The 23106-nt window shown below is 48.3% G+C and overlaps 1 protein-coding gene across 1 annotated transcript in view; it reads right to left on the bottom strand.

Moving 5' to 3' along the window:
- LOC147723054 (polypeptide N-acetylgalactosaminyltransferase 1) overlaps positions 1-23106 on the bottom strand; it is a 436567-nt gene that overhangs the window by 174268 nt on the left and 239193 nt on the right. The window contains exon 5 of the mRNA XM_086965426.1: positions 17248-17428. Within this exon, the coding sequence (XP_086821552.1) occupies positions 17248-17428 (181 nt within the window). The remainder of the gene's footprint in view (positions 1-17247; positions 17429-23106) is intronic.

Genomic DNA, 23106 nt, shown 5'->3' on the forward strand with positions numbered 1-23106 from the left:
TGAGAAAGTGTAAACAAGTGTTGTTGTTCGTGTGTGGTGCACATAACACGTTTCCCTTGCGGGGACCCCCCTCTTACATATACCATATAGAGCCCAGGTCCCAGCGACTGCATGGGTTCAACCCCCCTTGTGTAACGTAGGAAGGCTTTGAGGCAGATGCTGTGGGAGTGGATGTGGACTGACCCTGCCATTGTCCCCCCGCCCCGCCAAGGCGGTTAGCACATCAGCGACCGCGTTGAGGCTGATCTGCAGCCTGTGGCTGTACGTATGGGTGGGGGCGCCCCTTCCTTGGCCACGAAAGGAGCGAAAAGCAGAAGTCTGCTGGCGCTAGCCAGACAGGCCAAAAGAATTGGCCGTAGCCCTGAAGTCCTTGAAACGCTCAAGCGCACTGTCTGCTTTGTCGCCAAAAAGGCGACGGCCATCAAAGGGTATGCCCATGAGCGTGGCCTGGACATCCCCCGAGAAATTGGCGGACCTTAGCCTGTGGAAATTTGAGAAATTGATGTACATAAACAGCGTTCATTATTCCATTTTCCCGCTCCTCTCCCTGTAAACACCATGAATACCGTAAACTATTGACCGCATCACTCTGCCAGTAAAAGCCCGCACCCATATGTACATGACAGCCATTTTAGGCACCCTGGCCTTTTTCCTGCTCATTAGAATCACCGGCTTCCCTTCTGCGCGTATCTGAACCCCCCTCCCTCTCTCACATGCGTAGACTATGAAACCCTCTCCCTCTGCGCGACCCTGCCCTGAAAGGCAACCCTCCTGCTTGACCCACGCAAACCCCCCATTCCCTCTTGGAGAGGCACCCTTTGCCTTAGCTGACATAGCCCTCCCCAGCTGCACCTGACTGTCCCCGCTCTCTCACGCATAAGTCATAAGATCTCTCTCTCTCTCTCTGTGCGACTCTGTCCCTGTACACACCCTGGCTCCCCCTCCCTTCTCCCTCACACGGGCAAGTCATAAACCTTCTTCTTCTGCAAGACCCTGTCCTTGGGAGTCACGGCCGCGCCTGACCAGCACCTCCTCTCCTTTCATGAATAACCCCTCTGTTAGTAAACCCTCCCTCCGCGATCGACTGTCCACACATGTCTGAGGTCATCGCCTAAGCCAGGAGATACTGTTTACTGCTTATTGTATGGAATCACTCCTCTTCAAAGGACCCACTATTGATCCTGGCCACCCCACCCCCTGGGCTATGATCAGGCGCACACATCCTAAAAATTGGCGGAACACTCAGCTGCGTGATTACCCTCCCCTCTTATCAGCAGGTCAAGGGTCCCTATTGTGAACATATGTGGGGTAGGATTGACACGAGGATCATGGGGATGACTTTTCCATGTTTCACAATGTCTTGATTGTAATGCTAAGTGTTTTGTAAGGTATAAAAGACGAGGTCTCAGCTCACTTGTTAGAGCACCTCCCGATGACACCTTGTTTCGTGTCTGAAATGACAGGCTCTCCTCATGAGAAATAAACTCTGTTCTTGTGTCCCTACTTCCAGCGCTCGTCTCTTTGTTTGGTAACTATTCAAAATGGGAACTAAGAGGCGCCTTGCGCCAGCAGCCAACCGGGCATCGATACTAGTATGGACCCACATTTTACAATTGGCGTCCCAACGCGGGGTCCATCAGTGACATGAGGTCCAGTAAGAGAGATCCAGACGATGAGGTGAATATCTAAATGATCGGAGTATACCTGCCTTGAGAGGGCCCTCGTCCGGCTGCCGATTGAATGAACTTCACCGATTCTGAACGGACCTCTCTCGAGTGACCTACTGTCCTGACTGGAATCCCACAGGACTGCTGCGGTAAAATCATGGAGTAAGAGAACGATCGGGCGCTGGAAGGAGGAAGGCGAAGAACTGCCCACACGGTCCGGTCCGGGTAAGGTCGCGTAAATGCGACAAATTGTGAAATAATTGTTTGATTTGGATAATACTAGTATTACTCTTTTGTTGGTACCTCTGGAGATTCACCGTCTGCAAACGGAAAAACAACAGGCTCTCCCTTTGCAAGCAGTGAAGGATAGGTAACGCAGACTTTTGTCCCCGTTGTAATCCGTCGTGCCTATCTTCCTCCCCCACTGTTGTCCCGAACTGTCGTTCGTGGATTATTGTCTGGAGATTCTTTGTCTGCAAACAGGGAAGAAAAAGGTCTCTCTTTGCAGGTAGAGAAAGAGTGGGTAACGCAAACTTTTCGTACCCACTTATTCTCCCCACTGATTGTTTGATTGACCGAACACTGATTGTTCGGTATTGGTTCTTTTGAGGTATTCACCGCCGGCAAACAACGGAGAATAGAAATATTCTGTCTAGTCTTTGCCCGCCGTGATAAGATAGGTAGTGCAGACTTTTGTCCCCGTTGTAATCCGTCATGCCTATCTTCTCCCCACTGATTGGTAGCCTGTTTAGCCCGGACCGCTTATTAGAGATGAACCATCCAGCTCCACTGGAGGGCACACCTAATAAGGACATGTTCATTAAGTGTGGACTAGTCGCTATAGCTTATAATAGGTTATGGCATAAAAATACAAGAAAAAGAGTTGAGCGAAATCAGTAGGCCACTGATGAGTTATCAACTTCGCTAAAAATAAAATAAGAAACGTTAGAAATAACTCGCAATAAGAAACATAAAAAATGGCGAGGGAAGACAAGCTTGACACCAAGGCAGCCACGAGGTAGCTAGGTTCCGTTGCCTATTCCTGCCCTAAACATGTCTGCCTCATTGCCCACCACGCCCAAATAACGGTCACATGAAATAGATACAAATCAATAGGTACCTACCCCCATTTCGGAAACTCCCGAAGTGCAACAGGTCCGCGGTTACGCCCATCCGGTAGGCGAGGCCTCGAGGCATGCGGGGCTCGCCTGGCCGCAGTCGGAAGGGGAGGCTGTGGGGCGGACGGCCCAGAAAACCGTGATGGCCTCTCCTTCTCTCCTCTTCTGCTGCCCTGCAGGCCACGGGGGGGGCTGTCTTGCCTCAGCCACCGACCACCCCCCCCCCTCTCTCTCTCCCTCGCCTGGTCCGGCCCGCAAAGAAGGCCGAAGCCAAAGCGAGGACGGCGGCGCTTGCAGGTAGTCCCGCCACATGTCAACTCCTGGATAGTTTCAGGTAGTCCCGCCACATGTCCACGCCTGGACAATTGCAGGTAGTCCCGCCACATGTCAAGGGGGGGGGGGGGGGGGCTGTCTTGCCTCAGCCACCGACCCCCCCCCCATCTTCAATAGCCGGCACGGCCAATATCGAAGCGGCGGAGCCGAGGATCGGCGCGGGGTCGCTGGAAGGGGGAGGTGGCGCGAACAAGCCTCCCCCACCTCCCTCCAGGTGGAGGCTTCCAGCGACACCCCAACGCTCTTACTTAAAGAGGGTCCACATCGAAAAGCGGTCTTTTGCCCGGGACGGGCACACGCCCCATGCCTTCTCTCCTCAACTTTTAAGATTCTGAGAGCCGGGGGGGGCCCCCCGACCCCTCTGCATGGGTGCCCCCGTCCCCCTCACTGGGACCCGCAACATCGACGCACTCCTGCCGGCGCCAGCCTCAGTTTGGAAATGGCTACAACACAGCCAAGGTACAGACTTGATCAGTTCCGGTAAGAACACCAGAATGACCCGGTAGGAAAATTGTTGCCGCCCTCCCCACTCTTTGACTGATGGTCCATATTGTTAGACTGTTACCACATTGCGAAAAACTTTTTGAACTGCCAACGGAAGGTTCTGGTCCAACCATGAGTCATTGGAGACATTCTGACTATACCGGAACCTGCCTGACCTCGCCCAAAATGGCGCCGATACACGAAACGAAACTTTCGAACTCCCTGTTCACCCGGATTGCTCGAATATTTGATGCTCTGAGATATGCATGCATTTTTGGACAATGAAAGTCGATAAGATGGATAGTGATTATGTGCTTAGAGAAGAAAGCAATACAGATATTGATCATGTGTTTGGACAATGAACTGATTTAGGGTGGGTACTAATTATGATTGGGAACAATGAATTGGTGTAATTTAGACAGTGAATGAGCATCTGGATAATGAATTAATGAATTAATTGAAAAACTGAATTCTTGATATGCATCATGCTTGCTCTGTAGGAAAGTTCGATACGATTTTATTGCACTGCCGCACTTTATGCAATGAACTGCCACCAACTTCGTTCGTCTTATGTACAGTTCCAATCTGCTCCGTGGCCGGTCCACTGGGTTGTAGGCCTGTATTTATACACCAGCACTTTTTATTAAAAGTATTTTTGAAAAAGAAAGCATAGTTGTAGCGGTTGCATTAATGAGTTTTGAATGTATTACTACTGTGAGCAACGAGAAAGTATGATGAAGGCTGAAGGTTAAAAAGGACCCGATATTTAGCAGCTACATTATGTGTCACAGGCAGCCGGAAAAGTGTTTTAGAAGCCTTAAAGCGACACCACAGAAATGCCACCTGACCGCCACCCTTGCACACAACCAAAAGGGGTTGCGACCAAGTAACTCATGTAGATACGCAGATCGTCAATGATTATCTATCTGACATTACTGGTCCCTCTGGGCTTAAACGCCGAGATGGTAAAGAAATGCACTACGTGGAGATAGGTCGAGTATGTGGTAGGTAAAAACATTTTCGGATTACTGCATGCTGATGTGGTTTGAATGCTGCCCCCCCACCCCTTCTTTCTCCTCCCTTCTGCAGGTCACGTCGGAACATCGGCTGAAGTATGGGAGAGCGATGATCGAACCACCGACGAAAAGGGAAGAAGGGGATATGAGCATAGTCCTTATGACGATAAGTTTTTAAAAAGACATAGACTTAAACATGACTGTTCCTCCTTAGAACATAGCGACTGGGAGGATGGACTGACATAGAGACTTGACGGGTACTGTATGACGAAAATTGACTCGAAATAACACGTTAGATAATGTAACTAGACGTTTGACTAGATAGGGAAAGGACAAAGAAGAGTGCACGGGTAAGGGTTACCAAGGCACCACCCGTCTGGGAAGTTAGAAATGTTGCTGATGTTCAAAATGTACTGCCCCCCTTCTCACACTCTTATAGATCTAGCCAAGCTGCCCGACTGTTCTCCCAATCAATACTTGCCGTTGCCTCAGCCTGGAGAACTTCCCACCAAAGGAAGAAACTGGAAAATGGTTTAAGATCCAACCATGGGTAAATAGCGCGACCAGGTTCATTTCTGATCGACTAACCGAGGTGTAAGTATTGGCAATTGAGAACGCTCGGAGAGATAACAAGCGAGAGGGAAAAGGAGGGAAAGGTAAAAAGAGCTAAGCACGTAGGTAAATAGGACAGTAAAGATACGAAGGATATAAAAAAAATATATATATAGATCTTGTTGGCCAACTATTGTTTTCTGTTTTGTTGCGAATGTCTTATATATGTAATACAGGTACTGTCTTCCTTCGTCTGAGTTTGTGTGTGTGTGTACTGTAGGGGTTTATGTTCTTTCTTTGTTTGCGTCTCTCCGTTACCTGACCCCCTACTGTTCTGTGTTGTGAATGCACTAAATGACCTATTTTTGTACACGTCTCTCCCTTTCTCTATCTCTCTCCCTCACTCTGTCTCTCTCTCTCTCTCTACATGTCATACGTGTACCAAATGGCTCGTTTAGATTGCGGTCGACTCTCACTCTCTATGAGAGTCTCCCTATTTCCTCTTCCTTTTTTTTAATGATAAAATCGTGCCCCGCTGGCACCAGTCTGATTGGATACTTATTGAACGCAAAGGTGTTCAGCGAAATTGACCGAAACTAAAATGATTGTATCTCGCCATATTACTACCTCTCCTTTCTGCAAAATGAATGAACTCGAATTGGCTGAGAAGGAAAGGACAGGTAAGACGACTAAGGTCCCCCAATCTGGCCATTTATAGGGGAACTGTATGTCAATGGCACCTTATTTCTTTGTTCATCAGAGACGAACGCCAACGTCTAGATTGACCCCCAATGCCCAGATTGCCCCACCCCCCTTTTTTGCACCCAAGCGCGAGCGCCCGAAGCATCCCCACTCCATTTGGTAGACCCCCGCCGCTGTCCCGGATATAAACATGATGACCATGAGTAACTGTCGTCCCTCGAGAAAACCCTGTTTTACCTGACTCTCGATGATAGCGCCCCCGCCCTGTTTGAAAAGGTTAACCAGCCTTGAAGGGAAATGTTCCGAAATGTTGAATATGATGAAATGCACAGTTGATGGGAATCTTATTTATCCTCACTATAGTTATAAATAGGACGATGAATAAACTTGGCATGAACTCAGTAGGAATGCCGACATATGCACTGCTTGGTAATAGACCTCTGACTGTGACCGATGAGCGTATCTCCCAAATGCGTAGGATTAAGGGAGGAGTTCACATGCATAAATGTCTTCGTCTGCCAGTTCTCTAAAAGCTTGTTTTGTACCTATTCAAAGATTCACGATCACCGGAGGAGAAGGGTCGGACGTGATGTACAGCCTAGCTGCAGGTCTTGAGACACATGTGACCTCGACCAAAGGTGGAGCTGCAGAGCAACAAGATGCGGGACGAGACAGCAATTTCAAACGTGGAAAATGAAACTTGACGGGCTGCCCTGAAGCCCTCCGTCTGCTAACCCACGTGTGCCTGGAGTCTCCGTCCCCCTTCTTTGGGCCCGATTGATGGGCCTGCCTGCTTGTTCTCCTTTGCTCCCCTGGTCCCTTTTGTGTGTCCCAGGAACTCTGACCCAACTCCGCTCTCTCTCCTATCGACTATTTGAACCACACACACCCTCTTTTCCATGTGATTTCACGCCAAAAGGAAGAACGGCATTCAGGTGGGAATAGGGTGTTGCCACGGAAATATAGGTGCCGAGCATGAGGCGCCACTAAAAGGACTGGTTAGGGAACAGGACTGTGGTCTAACAGCAGAGGACAGACCGCACCTTGCAACGCGAAAGGTTGAATACGAGCTGGACCTATAGCTCCACCGCCGGTGCTCAACAGCGCCAACGAAAGGATACGGACTAGAGCCTACCAGTGATGGCTCACTGCTAAAAAGACACTGTGACGAAGAGATCTTGTGTATTGAACTGAATTCCGCCCTCAACTACTTGGTCAAAATGTTCATTGGTCGCATTTTTTAGTCAGAAACATTTATGCTATGTAGTGCGTTTGAATGTTAGGAACTCGACAAATGCAATTTCCTATGTGCTGCATCCTGCCAATCACATCAACTGTCCATGATTATATGCCAAATGCTAATATTGACAAATGCTAATTCTTCAACCACGCCTGTGTATTTTTGTACCCCCATCAACTACAAAAATGAACTCTGTAATGTAAAAAGGGGCGACTGTGGAAATTTGAGAAATTGATGTACATAAACAGCGTTCATTATTCCATTTTCCCGCTCCTCTCCCTGTAAACACCATGAATACCGTAAACTATTGACCGCATCACTCTGCCAGTAAAAGCCCGCACCCATATGTACATGACAGCCATTTTAGGCACCCTGGCCTTTTTCCTGCTCATTAGAATCACCGGCTTCCCTTCTGCGCGTATCTGAACCCCCCTCCCTCTCTCACATGCGTAGACTATGAAACCCTCTCCCTCTGTGCGACCCTGCCCTGAAAGGCAACCCTCCTGCTTGACCCACGCAAACCCCCCATTCCCTCTTGGAGAGGCACCCTTTGCCTTAGCTGACATAGCCCTCCCCAGCTGCACCTGACTGTCCCCGCTCTCTCACGCATAAGTCATAAGATCTCTCTCTCTCTCTGTGCGACTCTGTCCCTGTACACACCCTGGCTCCCCCTCCCTTCTCCCTCACACGGGCAAGTCATAAACCTTCTTCTTCTGCAAGACCCTGTCCTTGGGAGTCACGGCCGCGCCTGACCAGCACCTCCTCTCCTTTCATGAATAACCCCTCTGTTAGTAAACCCTCCCTCCGCGATCGACTGTCCACACATGTCTGAGGTCATCGCCTAAGCCAGGAGATACTGTTTACTGCTTATTGTATGGAATCACTCCTCTTCAAAGGACCCACTATTGATCCTGGCCACCCCACCCCCTGGGCTATGATCAGGCGCACACATCCTAAAAATTGGCGGAACACTCAGCTGCGTGATTACCCTCCCCTCTTATCAGCAGGTCAAGGGTCCCTATTGTGAACATATGTGGGGTAGGATTGACACGAGGATCATGGGGATGACTTTTCCATGTTTCACAATGTCTTGATTGTAATGCTAAGTGTTTTGTAGGGTATAAAAGACGAGGTCTCAGCTCACTTGTTAGAGCACCTCCCGATGACACCTTGTTTCGTGTCTGAAATGACAGGCTCTCCTCATGAGAAATAAACTCTGTTCTTGTGTCCCTACTTCCAGCGCTCGTCTCTTTGTTTGGTAACTATTCAAAATGGGAACTAAGAGGCGCCTTGCGCCAGCAGCCAACCGGGCATCGATACTAGTATGGACCCACATTTTACAAGCCAGGCGTGGCGACGGATCGCCACTGTCGTGGAAATCGCTCTGCCCAGCGAGTCCGTGGTATCAAGTCCACATCTGATGGAGTAGCGTGCTGCATCCCGCCCCTCGGCAAGTGCATGGGCGAGCCGCGCCTGGGCCTCCTTCGGACACTGGGGCAGCAAGTCTGCAACCGTATCCCATAAGGACTGGGTGTAACGGCCCAAAAGGCAAGCAGTGTTGATAGACCGCAACCCCAAACTCAATGGGAGAACAGTTTCTTTCCAAACTGATCAAACCTTTTGGATTCCCGATCTGGGGGAGCAGTCGGGAATGCGGTCTGGGATGTAGAGGCCTGAATCACCAGGCTCTCAGGGGGGCGGTGAACGGACAGAAAGTGGGGGTCGCCCGGAGGCGGGCGGTGGCGTCGGGCCACGTTCCGATCCACAGGGGGCACTGTGGAGGGCTTGGACCAGGTGCCCATCAGAACTCCCGTGAGGGCTTCATTAAATGGCAGCATGTGCTCCGAAGAGCTTACTGCGGTTGAAGCACCTTAGTGAGGAGATTAGTCCTCACGACCACCGCAGGAAGCTCAAGAGCTAAGGCCTTGGCTGTCCTGCGCAACACCACACCATAAGTGGCACCCTCCCCCATAGCCACGGAGGGAGGAGAGATGAATCCAGTGTCTGACTTAACTGGCACTGTTCTGCCAGAGGGTCCTCAGACCCCTCCCAGTCCTCCCCCTCATCCGTGTTCTGATAAACAGGCAAAAATGACAGAGCCGGGAGTGACACCAATGGGGTCAGCGCTGGCGGAGGAGTCGTAAGGTCGACCGGTGTCAACTGGGATCCAGGCCTGGAACCCCCTGGGTCTCGCGGCGTCGAAGTCGACGACGGCGCCGAAGCCCCCCAACGGTGCCGGGGCCAAACCCGCCGGTCGCTTAGGCCCGAAGTCGGGTCTGGGGGGCCTGAAGGCGCGCCAGCAGGCCTCAACGGTGGGAAGTGAGTCCTCATGACCACGACGAAGTCACGTATCTCCTCCGGCATCGCATGCAGTTCAGGGACCGGAGGGTATGCCCGTGGCTCCGATGGAGCCGCGCGGGTGGTGTCACCAGAACCCTCAGCCGCGTCGTGAGACCGGCGAGGGGAGTCAGAAGAGCGATGACACCTCTTCGACGACTTCTTCCTTGACTTACCGGAGGACTTTGAGCCCGACGAGTGGTGTTGACTCAACGCGGCTCGGCGACCGGTCCCTCGACTTCCTCTTCGCCCAGGACCTCGAGCAGTGCGGAGCAGACTGCCGGATCTCGAGCAGCTTACGGGACCGCTCCTGCCTAGCTTTCGAGGTCAAGGCTTGGCAGTCGGGCACGACTGGTTGTCGTGGTCGGCCCAGAGGCAGTAGAGACACCGGTGGTTGGGGTCGGTCGCGGACATCAGGCGGTGACAGGCGTCGTACGACTTGACGTCATCCCGCCGATCACGACGCCGACGAAGGATGCGGAGCCGCAGACGACACCTACCGACGCGCTCGGGTACTGCGGACGAAAACTTTCCGGATCCAGTCTGACGCCTGGGGATATTCTAAGGTAAGGAATCTAACACTAACCTGTTTCTTTCAGATAATTAAAATGATACTTTATGAACTCTGTTGAGAAGTGTAAGTAAGTGCACTACTGTTGATTAACTTATTCTATACAAGTTTTAGTGCACGAAAAGCCATTTGTAGAGGTTTTTAATATAGGTTTTGAGAGGTAGAGTTTAGAATGTAGAGAGATCACCAAGTATTAGACATTATTTAAAAAAAGGAAATGTTCAATCTGTGTGTAGTTGCAAGTAAAAGAGGCAGTGTTTCTAAATTTATAAAAACAAAGTATCTGCAATCTGAACCTTACTGTACACATATTTCATCCCCATGAGATGTTTGAGTGAGGATATTTCCATTTCTACAGAAAAACACTGTGCTTACTGTTAGGAAAGGTGTGTCTAGAGGAACGTGTTACTTTATAAACTGCTATGGAACCAAGTTTGTTGGCAAGTTATAATGCAATCGTGAAAAAAATGCAGTGATTGATAGTATTGAATTCTTTAAGAGAAAATAATATGAAGGTAGTGGTACAGTACATATACCTATGTGATTGTAGGTGAAAAATGTAAAAATAACTTCAGAGTATATGGTGACGGATCACTGTTTAACAAGTTACTTACCTTCGGTAACAATGTGTCTACAAGAGACATATGTTGGTTATAGATTCTTTACCTTAAAATTTCCCCCAGGGGTCAGACTGGATCTGGAGATTTTTCTTTTGGCAGTACCCCTGCACATCAGTCGGTGGCGATAATCAACTCCATGTCCGTCGACGTGGTTGCCAGGATGATGTCACGTGCCTAAACTGCACGCTGACATCCGTTCTGACACGACTTTCCACGCCAGAAGTGCAGAGTCATGCAAGACACGGACCACTGGTGCGCCACAACTAGGGCCCTGTAAGGGAGTCCCTATCCCTAGAAATCAGTTTGCAGAGCGGGAAGGATGAGTGGGGCGGTAAGAAATCTATAACTAACATATGTCTCTTACAGATACATTGTTACTGAAGGTAAGTAACTTGTTCATCTGAAAGAGACTGTTAGTTATAGATTCCTTACCTTAGAATAGATACCCCAGCAATACCATGCCCAGAGGAGGAATTGCGAACCAAGTTCACACCAGAAAGTCTTGGAGGACCAAACGGGCAACGAAGCTGTCCCTCTGGACTTGGCTGCCCAGGCAGTAATGCTTGGTAAACATGTGCATAGATGCCCACGTTGCCAACTGACAGATATCAAGGAGTGGCACTCCGCATGCCAATGCAGTGGTTGTTGCCGTAGCCCAAGTGGAGTGAGCCCGCAGCCCCACTGGAGGATCTTTTTTATCTAGAGCATATCAGATTTTTATGCAAAGGACAACCCATCACAAGACTGTACGTTTCTGAACAGCGATGCCTTTCTTAGCAGCCACATATCCAACAAAGAGTTGATCATCCACCCAGAAATCTTTGGTGCAGTCAAGGTAAAATGACAGCGCACGTTTAGGGGCCAGATGGTAGAGTCTCTCCTCCTCCTTGGAAGGGTGCGGAGGTGGGAAAAAAGTAGGCAAGGTGATGGATTGACTTATATGAAAAGGGGAAACCACTTTTGGCAAAAAGAAAGGCCTTGTCTGAAGCACCATTTTGTCCAGATATACAGAGAAGAAAGGGAGCTATAAAGACAGAGCTTGAAGCTCACTCCTTATGCAAGCAGAGGTGAAGACAACAAGGAAGGCAGTCTTTAGAGTAAGGAGTCTGAGAGGACAGTTATGAAGGGAGCATACACAAGAAATGCAAGAACAAGATTCAAGTCCCACTGGGGCATTACGAAAGGAGTTGGAGGAAATAGATGAGTAATGCCCCTAAAGATTCTATTAACAATAGGAGACTTGAATAAAGATGGCTGATCAGGCAACCTAAGGAAGGCAGAGATAGCTGCAAGATAACCTTTCTAAGTGCCCAGGGCAGAGCCCTGCTCCGCTAACAAAAGGATGTACAGAAGAACCTCAGAAAGAGGGGCAGAAAGGGGGTCCACAAACTTGTTCCATCTACAGGGGTATACCGATTTCGTGGAGGGATGCCTGGCTGCCTAGATTACATTAGAGACTTTGGGCGGAAGGTCAAAAGCGGTCAACTGTCGCCGTTCAATCTCCACGCAAAGCGGAGGAGGCTGGACAGGTTCGGGTGAAGAACCGCACCCTGCTGCAGCAACAGAAGATCGGAGGATCGATTGCCATGCTCAGAAGCTCGTGGTACCAGACTCTCCTTGCTCAGTCCTGAGCCACAAGGATAACTTGGGCCCAGTCACGCTTGATCTTCTTCAGCTCTCGAGGCAGAAGTGGTACAGGTGGAAAGGCTTACAGGAGGCCTGAGCTTCACTCATGCCGAAAAGCGTCGCCAAGCGAGTACCGCCTAGGAAACTCCAAAGTGCAATATTGCAGACATTGCGAGTTATCTTAGGTGGCAGACGTATCTAACCAAGGCTCCCCCCACCGCTGAAAGACCTTGCACCACCTCCATATGAAGACACCATTCGTAATCAGCTAGGCACCAACAGCTCAGTTTGTCCGCTCTGGCGTTCAGAGAACCCACCAGATGTTGAACCACCAGGCTTATGCCCTGGTGTTCCGGCCATGTCTAGAGCCGAAGAGCCTCCTGGCTAAGTGTCCACAACTCAACCAAGCCTTGTTTGTTGCAGTACAACATGGCGGCGGTGTTGTCCGTCAACACTTGCACCTCCTTCCCTTTGAGAGAGGGAAGGAATGCCTTCAGTGCCAGTCGAATCGCCCGGAGCTCCAGCAGGTTGATATTGATTCCAGACTCCGCCGGAGGCCAGATGCCTCTGATCTTCACCTCTCCCAGATTGCCACCCCATCCCAGAAGTGAAGCATATGTCACTACTGTCAGATCTTATTGGGGAAGGGAGAGGGATCTGCCTCTGACCCAATCTTGGTTTAACCACCACTGCAGTGGCCCTGGAAAGTCAGACTAAGAAGGCTTGGAGGCAGTGGCCGGGGGAGCTGGCGGCGGTGGCATGGTGGACTGGCACACCCGCTGAGTCCCATATCCGCAAGTACGCTAGGTCACACGTCCACGCACAGGCTGGGCAGCATGCGGGTACCTGTGGCTAGGGTGGGACGGACGCGGTGAGGCACCCCTTTTATAGCCACGAAAGGGGCGAAAAGCAGACTGAGGTGGGCGAGACTACGAAGTGAGGCCCAAAGACATGGCCGTAGATCTAGAATCTTTGAAGTGCTCAATTACAGAGTCTGCTTTGTCGCCAAAAATACAATGGCCATCAAAGGGCATGTCAATCAATGTTGATTGGACATCCCCCAAAACGCCAGACGTCATCAACCAGGGGTAGCGTCTCAGGGCTACAGACGTGGCAATCGTTCTGTTCTGCCTAGTGAATTGGTGGGATCCAGTCCACATCTTATGGCGAATTCGGCCCAGTCTCTCCCATCTACAACTGCCTGGAAGAGAACGGCCCGGTCCTCCTCCGGGTAATGTGGCAGCACTTGCGCAACCGTATCCCAGATGAAGTGGGAATAACGTCCCAAGAGACACGTGGTATGCACCAATCGCAGTGCTAAGCTGGAGGAAGGTGATTCAGTTTCTTGGATTCCCTATCGGGGGGTGGAGAAAAGAATGCGCCCTTGGAAGAAGAGACTTGGACCACAAAGCTCTCACGGGAAGGGTGTTGGGTCAAAAACACTGTTGCCTGCCGCCGGGAGGTGGCAGTAGACAATCATCCCATCCACAGGACCCTCAGTGCTGGGCTTGGACCAAGAGCCCAGAAGGACGGCAGGGGCTCAGAAAATCAAGCCGCAGGCTGAAGCACCTCCATCAGGAGGGTAGTCCTGACTTCCACTCAAGGGAGCTTGAGGCACAAGGCCTCGGCCGCCCTTCTCACCACCACAGCATAGGAAGCTCCCTCCTCCGTAGCCAAGGAAGGGGGAGAAAGGAAACCAGTGTCAGGAGAAGTGTCCAGACCACTGGCGTCACCCAGGTCCTCTTGCCAGTCCGGTTCTTTCAGCTGGTCAGCTAAAGGATCCAGCAACTCCTCCCAATCCTCATCACCACCCTCTGGTCAATAGGGAACACCAGGGATGAACAAGGGGAACAAAAGTACCCTTCAGCATCGGAGAAGACATTGACCAAGATTGGTCTGGTTCCGTGTCCAAGCCAGTGACGAGGCTGGGGTTGACGTCGGCTGGGGGCACAGCCGGCGCCACGGGCATCATCATCGGGATCAGCCCCGGGGAAGGTCAAGTAAGATCGACCGGTATCGATCCGGATCCAGGCCTGGATCCGTGGGGGCCCTCCGCACTGTTGCCGGATCCGCCGGCATCGAGGGCCCAGGTCAGCCGGCATAGAAAGCCCAGGGCCCCCCACTGGCTTGGGGCCCGAAGGCGCACCAGCAGACCCGGGCTGCCCAAAAGCAAGGAGTAAGGCCTCATAGAAAGTCTTGAGTTGGGCATGAGATGCTACGGATCCCAGAATAGGTGGGAGGTGCGGAGCCGTCTCAGGAGCAGGCGCTGGATACAGTGCCTTAGAGTGGTGACCCTCAGAGTCCCGCATCGCGTCGGCTGACTGACGAGGAGAAGACAAAGAGCGCCGGTATTTCTTCGCCTTTTTCTTCTTGGACTTACCCAAAGACCTCGATGACTTTGAGTGAGACTAGGAGTAGGGGCTCCGCAACGGGCCTCAGGACTTTCCTCTCGAATGAGACCAGGAACGACGAGGAGTCGACCACCGGGCCTCCAGCAACTTTCAGGAACGCTCTGGCACCATGGCCCGGCCGTCGGAGCACGACTATGGGTCATGGTTGCGCTCCAAACACCACAGGCACACGTGGTGCAGGTCCATCACAGACATTGTGTTGAGACAGGCGCCCCAGGCCTTAAAGGGGGTTTGAGGTAGGGACATGCCTCGCACACCAGCAGTCAGATGACTTGACAAGAAGTCAACAAAAGTCGCAAAAAACGTTGCCAAAAAGAGGCCAAGGGGGTAGCTCTCTCCAGATCTGAGCTAGGCTGGTGCAGAAAAAGAGAATTGACGTCAGCGTGCATGGGCTGTGTCTAAGTAGGCACCACGACGTCCTCCCAGAGACCATGAGGCCAGACGCGGAGTTGACAGACGCCACCTACTGACACGTAGGGGTATTGCTAAAGAAAAATCTACAGATCCAGTGTGACGCCTGGGGGAAATGTTAAGGTAAGTAATCTAGAACAGTCTCTTTCAGATTGATCAGACTACTACTTCATCCTGGAATTCCATTTTTGGATTACGAGACGTGCTATATAACCTGATGCCATTCATTTGTCAGATATAATTACCTTTTAGCCATTTACATTAACCTTCACCTACTGTGAGAGATAATATGACTCAACAATCTAAATTGTCACTATGTCTGTAATTTGTATGCAAGAGGTCTGCCTAATGGGCACCCTATGACATTAACTTTAGCCTTTCACTGCAACATTGGCCCAAAAAACTGTGGTCAATCATCACTGTGTAAAGCCTCCAGATTTTGCAGCAATAGGAAAGATGCAGAGTGTCCTCCTGAACACTATACTGACTTTTCTGCCACATTTACTGTAGGTGTGACAGTGCTGGTTCCACATAAAAAAATCTTTTAAAAGATATTCCTTTACTTGGCCTTTCCACAGCAGGTGGACACCGTTCCCATGACTGCTATCTCCTAGGAATATTTAACTTACTGCAACAAGCTGCAGCCCAAATCCTCTTCTACTTTTCTCAAATTGATTACATAACACAATTTCTTCAAATCCTTCTCTGGCTGCCAGTGATCAAGCCTAGTCTATTTAAGGTACACACCCTGCTTCTCTGAGTAGAGCCTCCTTGTCCCTAAAACTGAACTGAAACCCTTCAGGACTTCACCAGCCTTTATTTGCTGATGCTCTACAACTGTCAATAAGAAAAGAAGGTGTAGGGGAGCCTTTTCTCTTTCTGGCTGCCAAACTCTATCAGTTCTCTTGAACTACTACATCCAGCCTTTTTCAAGTTCCAAAGTTCTAACTATATATAAATTAGCAGACTGCTTTGCATGCATTCAAGTAAATGGGCTACTGTGTCGACACCTAGATGTTAGGTGGCGAGTATAGACTGTACGAATCACATAACATTGTAGCCTATTTCAAATTCTTAAATATTGTGCAATTCTTTATAAAAATTGTCTTTCACTTTTATGGTTAAATACATACCAAGTATTATATTTTATTAGGATGATGGATTCATGATGTCGTCTGTGTGGAGAGGAAGGCTTTTGATTGCTGCATGCAGAAAAAAGCTTCAACATTGCTTGTGTGGCTCATTATGCCTTTACACATCTTTTGTGGACGAGGAAAGATTTTTGATGTTTCAATCCTCCCGGCACCCCAGAAAGGATCCAATGTGATGGATATATAGGTATACTAAAGGGGGCCATTAGTAGAACCAGTCATAAGCAGTTTGGAGAGAGAAGAGGAGTACTGCTAAGAATAAGTTCAGCTTGTTCACAGTCTATTTGAGAATCAGCATACTACAGGTCGTACACTTGCACAATCACACAACATCACTGTGATGTGCTGAAACTCCTGTTTATACAGCTGGTCACAGAATGCTTGGGAATAGAGGGGGATCATTGGTGAACATTAACAAAGTCATAGGTCAAGTTGCAGTAGTGGTATTGAGAATTAATCCAGTGTTTCATTAACCTTGAAGGGTTCTACTAGGAGAATTGATGGTTAACACAATTTATGACTTTCCACCTGAGATAGAGCACTCTGTTTTCAAACAAAGACCAATATTTAATAGCTCTAATATGAATGGTTAAAAAATACTACCATTTTGATGTGCAAAAATTGAGTTAATATTTCAGATATATAATTAACATTAAGGTATGAACAAAATTACCTACATACCATTTCCTAATGGAAATGCTAAGCAACTGCTAAGATGAAATAGATTAGACAATCACAAGATTATCTTTTATTTTAATAAAGTTGTAAGGACATATTTAGTCGACCAGTGTTAGTTTTCAAAAAAGGTTATGAACAGTGAAATGGCAATAATAAAGGTCTATGGAGACCTTCAGTATAAGGTTTCAGTGAGGTTTCTCCTCTATTTCTGTCAAAGTGAAGACGTGTTTGTCTCTATGTTTTGTGCTCTAGATAAAGTTTTTCATCATAGTTTTGCAGAAAATTCGAAATATCCAGATTCCATCATTAATCCATCTACGCTATTTCTTACCAGGAGAGATGATATAAAAGAAATTCTTAAATTCATCCATCCAGACTTCCGCAAGCCTCCTGTTGTTTTTGTTTATGATCTGGCCTGTGCCTCCAGGAAAAGTATATGGTGTAGCTTTGCGGAACACATGCCCCACGTGCGAACATGTAACAATTTCTAACGTGCCCCCGCATTGCCATATCTGCAAAAGGAAAAGATAATAGTAGTTAAGTAGTTACAGAGTTTCACTTCACAGTTGTCAAACTATCATTTTTATTGGAAATGACAGATAAGGTTCCTAGTATACTGCACATTAAGTCTTCAAATGTACAAAGTCTAACAAGACTTTGTATGAATCTGCTCCTCAGCATAAACATGCAGAATTACCTAAACAAACTTTATATTTCAATTACAAAAACGAATTTTGCAGCTTTTTCTTTTTGAATTGATGCAAGTTTATGTGTTATAAGGAAATAGATTTACATTCAGAATGTGTTCACAGAAAGACTGTTTGCTGTGCACCTACCCTGGAATAAAATGTAATTATTTAAATTAAGGCATGCAGTATTGTTGTTTTTCCAAAAACTATCATGTAATATTACTGCCTTGTTTCATATTTGGTGGCATTTCAACTCCCAAGCCTTATGGCACTATCCATCCGGACTAACACACACGCATTGTTCAAAAAGATATTGAAGAGATGATGCACCAGAGTTTATCACGACTCCTAGAAGGCCCATCTATCAAAACTGAAATGTGAGGAAAGGTATCCTTCTATGCTTAGTATAGTCTGAGGATTCACGGCCAGCCCATCTCATGCAATCTTGTAAGTAGAACACCAAGTATTTCAATTGTAGTTGTGTCATTTGGTAAATGAACAGGGGTTCTCATTCTTTCTTTTCATTCTTCTATCTTTTTTACGACAACATTTTCTTATGTTTTTAACAATTAAAGCACCAGACAGGACGTGGATGTCTTATTTCTCCGTTGACTCTGTAGATAAGTAATATACAATTGTTTTTAGCCTAATCGTTGTGGGAATGGAACCCTGATTGAATTTACTATTTGCATAGTTACAACTCTAACCACTAGTATATGTAGGAGTTCTTTGTACTTAATATCACTATTTTGTGATTCTGAGGTTTCCCGTTTGCATCTCTCCCCTGAGTGACTCTACAAAGTATACATTTCCTTTTCTGCTATCTTTTATCTCTTCCTTGTGGGACTCCTCAAATCGCTGACTCCCTCCCTTTGTTCTCCCTGACCCTTGCCTTTCATCGATCCGGTCTTTTTCTGGATTGGTAATTTTCCCTGGCATTGAATGTGTTATCTTTCTGTAATAATGTGATTTTTTTCTTTTGCAGTTTGTTCCCCCTCTGTTGACCTACCAGTTCCGACCCGCCTTCTACTTCCCTGTCCCTTGTTGCCCTTTGACTAAGCACTCCTTCTCCCCTTGTTGGGGAAAGATCCAATATTCATACTTTAGAGTCACAGTTTGTGCCCCCTTCACCCTCCCGCCTCCTCTGTCATGCTCTGTCTCTCACCCTCCGCATTGCTTTCCCTCTCTCATTCTTTGTCCACTTCCTCTGTTCCTATCCCCTCTTCCCTGAATCTCTCCCCTTGCCTGCTACGCCGCCTAGCCCCCTATGCCCTGTTACTAAGCACTCCTTCTCCCCTTGTTGGGGAAAGATCCAAAACGTATACTCTGGAGTCTCAGTGATGCCTCTGAGAGAGTCCACAGCGCCAAGGGAGCTACTCACAGATGAGGTATGGTATGGCGCCCCTTGCCAAATTACTCCCTCTCCCCTTTTTGGGGAAGGATCCAGTAGGTAGGCCTTTGAGTCTCAGAGACCACACTGAGAGAGTCCACTGCGTAAAGGGAGCCTCTCGCAACAGAGATGGGGGAATGATACCACTTCCCCTGGGATCACAGCTTACTGGACTTTGTACGCAGCTATTACTCATCTATCGGTTTGTGCCCCCGTCTTCCTCCTCTTTCATGCTGTGTTTCTCACCCTCCCCCTTCCCTCTTTCATTCTCTGTCTACTTCCCCTGCTCCTACCCCCTCTCCCCTGAATCTCTCCCCTTGCCTGCTTTTTCCCTTGCGTATATGTCCTTATTGTTTGTCTCGACCTAACAGCTATGCTCCAATAACTGTGTAACCTTTGTAACGATGTAACCTTAATCTATGGTCTGATACTGAAGTAAAGCGCTCTGATACCTCCGGGTTTAGCCAGCATTATATAAAACCTTTCAAATTAAAAATTAATAAATAAATAAATAAATAAAAGGACACAAGTATTCTTATGTATCGGTATAGGAATGCCAAGTTGTGCCCCAAGTATGACAATTCAAATGATGGAGATTAGACATAGAACATGATCCATCTCTCCCAAAGTCCAGCCAGTAGCTGATGTCACAACCCCTATATGCATTTGTGCCCATCTCTCTGACCCTGTTTCAGCCTCGGCCTTGTAGATTTTATTCTTCTTTCTAAAGTCAGATGTTACCCTGCTTTTTTATTTTTCAGCCCAAAAACATTTATGTATGATGCCTCCCTTGAACCGCGGCGGAAATTCCGCCGCAGTGCGAGTGATTTATGGTGTGGGTGTGGTTCGGACGGCCCCTGGCCGTCCTGCGCACACGCCCACCGTGACGTCGGATGGCCGGCGATACACGCAAGGGGTTAAAAATCATCAGTGTTTACAGTTAAGATGTCACCTAAATGGTAACTGGTTATGTTTTCAAAGGAGTTCCAACAGGTTTTCAGAACGTCGGTTAATAGGTGATGCAATACCATGCCTTAACTAGAGTTCTTTATAACCATCACCATGAGGAATACCAAGTTTGTGTTTTAGTTCCCCACAGTATTTGGCACACCCCTTAACTTCCTAAAAGTCTAAAACTACCAGAATTGGGTCACCTTTAAATTTAAACTTCCTTCAGTTTATTTTGTTACTTCTGAACTACAGTTTGTTATTTTCTCAGCTATCCCACTAACATATCCCCAGGTTTTCGTGTCTGGGAGTAGAGGTGGAGCGAGCAGATCGAGACCTAACAAATCTTCATTTTTGTTTGCCTGCTGGTTGACCGCCATCCATTGCAAAACTCATTGCAATTTATAAACATTAGGCAAGCCCACTCCAACATGAAAAGTGAAACTGTAGAACACTTCAACTGTCACTTTGGTTACTAACAAGCACCAGCAAAATGTCTATATCCGAGCATATTACAACCAGCAATTCTGCTACCAGTAAAGATTTTTTCTGTACTAATGAACACGTTACTTACCTTCAGTAACACTTTAACTGGTACTCTATCCAGCCGCAGATTACTTTCATTAGAATTATCTCCAGATGGATCCGGAAATTTTTCGTGAGCAGTACCCTTACATGCCAGTAGGTAGCATCATTCGGCTCCACATGGAGCCATCGGCGTCATCAGTGTCAAAAGTGATTTGCACAATGCCTATGTAGACACCTTCCCAGAGCGCAGACGTCAGTTACTTTTCATGACTTTCCATGCCAGAAGCGCAGAGTCTCGAGGTATACTGACTAATTGTGTGGAATACGAAGGCCCTAAAAGAGGAAAGCCCAGCCCCTAGAAATGTGTTTGCAGAGCAGGGCGAATGGATGGGTTGGTAAGGAATCTACGGCTAGATAGAGTCCCTACCAGATAAGGCGTTACCAAAGGTAAGTAACTTGTTTATCTGATAAGACACTTCTTGCCGAAGATTCCTTACCTTAGAATAGATATCCAAGCAATATATCCCCGGAGGTGGGTCTGCGGACTAATTTCACACAAGGAAGTCCTGGAGGACCTAAATGCCATCCATACACACCTGACCGTCCAGGCAGTAGTGCTTAGTAAACGTGTGCCGGGAAGCCCAAGTTGACACCTGGCAGATGTCCAGGATTGAAACTCAGCATGCTAATTAGCTCTGGTGGAACAAGCACGCAAACCCTCAAGGGGTTGTTTTTTAGCCAATGCGTAGCAGATTTTGATATAGAGCACAATCCATTGTGAGACATCCTCTTCTGTATAGCCCATCCTTTCTTTGCTACCACATATGCCACAAAGAGATTTTCGTCTACCTTGAAAGCTCGTGCGCAATCAAGGTATAAAACCAACGCTCTTTTTGGGTTCAGGCGGTGAAGTCGCTCCTCTTCCTTGAAGGGATGAGGAAGAGCATAAAAAGTAGGTAGAGTGACGGACTGGCTTACTTGAAATGGAATGACCGCTTTCAGGAGAAAGGAAGCACTCGTACGTGGCAACTGCTTGTCTGGGTAGATGTTCAAAACAAGAGGCTTGGATGACCAGGACTGAAGCTCACTGACCCTTCGGGCAGATGGTATTGCTACCAACAAGGTCGTCTTATTGGTAAGGAGCCTGAGAGGACAATTATATAGGGGCTCAAAGGGAGTACCATGAGGAAAGTGAGGAAAAGATTGAGGTCCCGCTGGGTGTAATAAAGGAAGACGGTGGACACAAGTTTTAAATCTTTCAGAAACCTATGTACAATAAGAGATTTGAGGAGGGATTGCTGATCAAGCAACCACAAAAAAAGCTGAAATATCAGAGAGATAGCTCTTCATAGTGTCCAGAGCAGAGGCCTGCTGGGCAAGAGAAAGGATGAACAGGCGAAGTTGAGCAAAGTTGTATGCTCCTTCCGTGGCCGCAAAAGGTGGATTGAGGGTGATGAAGGACCATAGAATTGCACAAAGCACCTAGCCCAAAGCCCTGTTGCCCTTTATGTGCTCCAGCGCCGAATACACCTTTTCTACAAAGCACAAAAGTCATCAAAGGGGATATCTAGGCGTGATGACGGGACATCCTCAGAAAAGCCAGTATTCCTCAACCAGATGTGGCAACATTGGGCCACTGCTGACTAAACCACCTGCCTATTGAGTTAGTGGTATCTAGGTCCACATCTAATGGTGAACTTCGCTGCATCCCTCCCATCAGCAAATGCTAGATGGTGCATGGCCCAGGCCTCCTCTAGGACCATAGCAGAACCTGCACAACTGTATGCCAAAGTGTTGGGAATAGCAGCCCAAAAGGTATGTGGTGTTCAACAACCTGAAAACTGGTGGAAGAAAACATTTCTTGCCTAAGTTGTCTAGCCTCTTGGATTTCCGATCTGGCAAGGCAGTTGGGAATGCACCAGGATTTGGTGTGAAATGGATGCTTGGACCACCAAGCTCTCTGGGTTAGGATGTTTCATGAGGAATTTAGGGTCTCCTGGAGCGGGACATTGGCTGCAGGTACTTGTTCTCTTTCATTGAGCCCCTGTGCTGGGCTTGGCCAGGTCCCAAGAAGGATATCTGAAAGTGCTTTGTTGAATGGGAGAAGCTATTCGGAAGGGGACACTCCTGCTTAAAGCACTTCAGTCAGTACACTAGTATTGACTGCCACCTACGGGTATGCTAAGGTACAGGACATCAGACGCCCTCCCCACCCTCATTGCGAATGATGCTCCCTCCTCCCTAGCTACAGTTTGGAGAGAAAGTATGCCAGTAGCTGGAGAAGTGTTCTGTCCACTGCTGTCACCCAGATCCTCTCGTCAGTCCAATGAGTCATAAGGCAGGTATTGTTCAGGGCCCAGTGACCCATCCTATCCTTTTCTGAGTCCTAGCCTATAGGAATAGGGCTCAGACTCTGGCCTGGAAAGCATGTCTTCTGTCGGCACTGGAGTCGGGTGATGCCCGTTGGCTTCATGTCAAAGTCTGGGACAGCGCCGCCGGGAGTGTATGCGTTGGAACCAGCACCAGCGAAGGTCCACATAGCACAACAGGTGCCAATCTGGATCCTTATGTGGATCCCTGGGCCCGACAGTCACCGGAGCTGCCATCATGGATCCAGTAGTGGTCCCGCCTGAAC

This window comes from Lissotriton vulgaris, chromosome 4_1, assembly GCF_964263255.1.
Source record: "Lissotriton vulgaris chromosome 4_1, aLisVul1.2, whole genome shotgun sequence".
Classification (NCBI taxonomy): Eukaryota; Metazoa; Chordata; class Amphibia; order Caudata; family Salamandridae; genus Lissotriton; species Lissotriton vulgaris.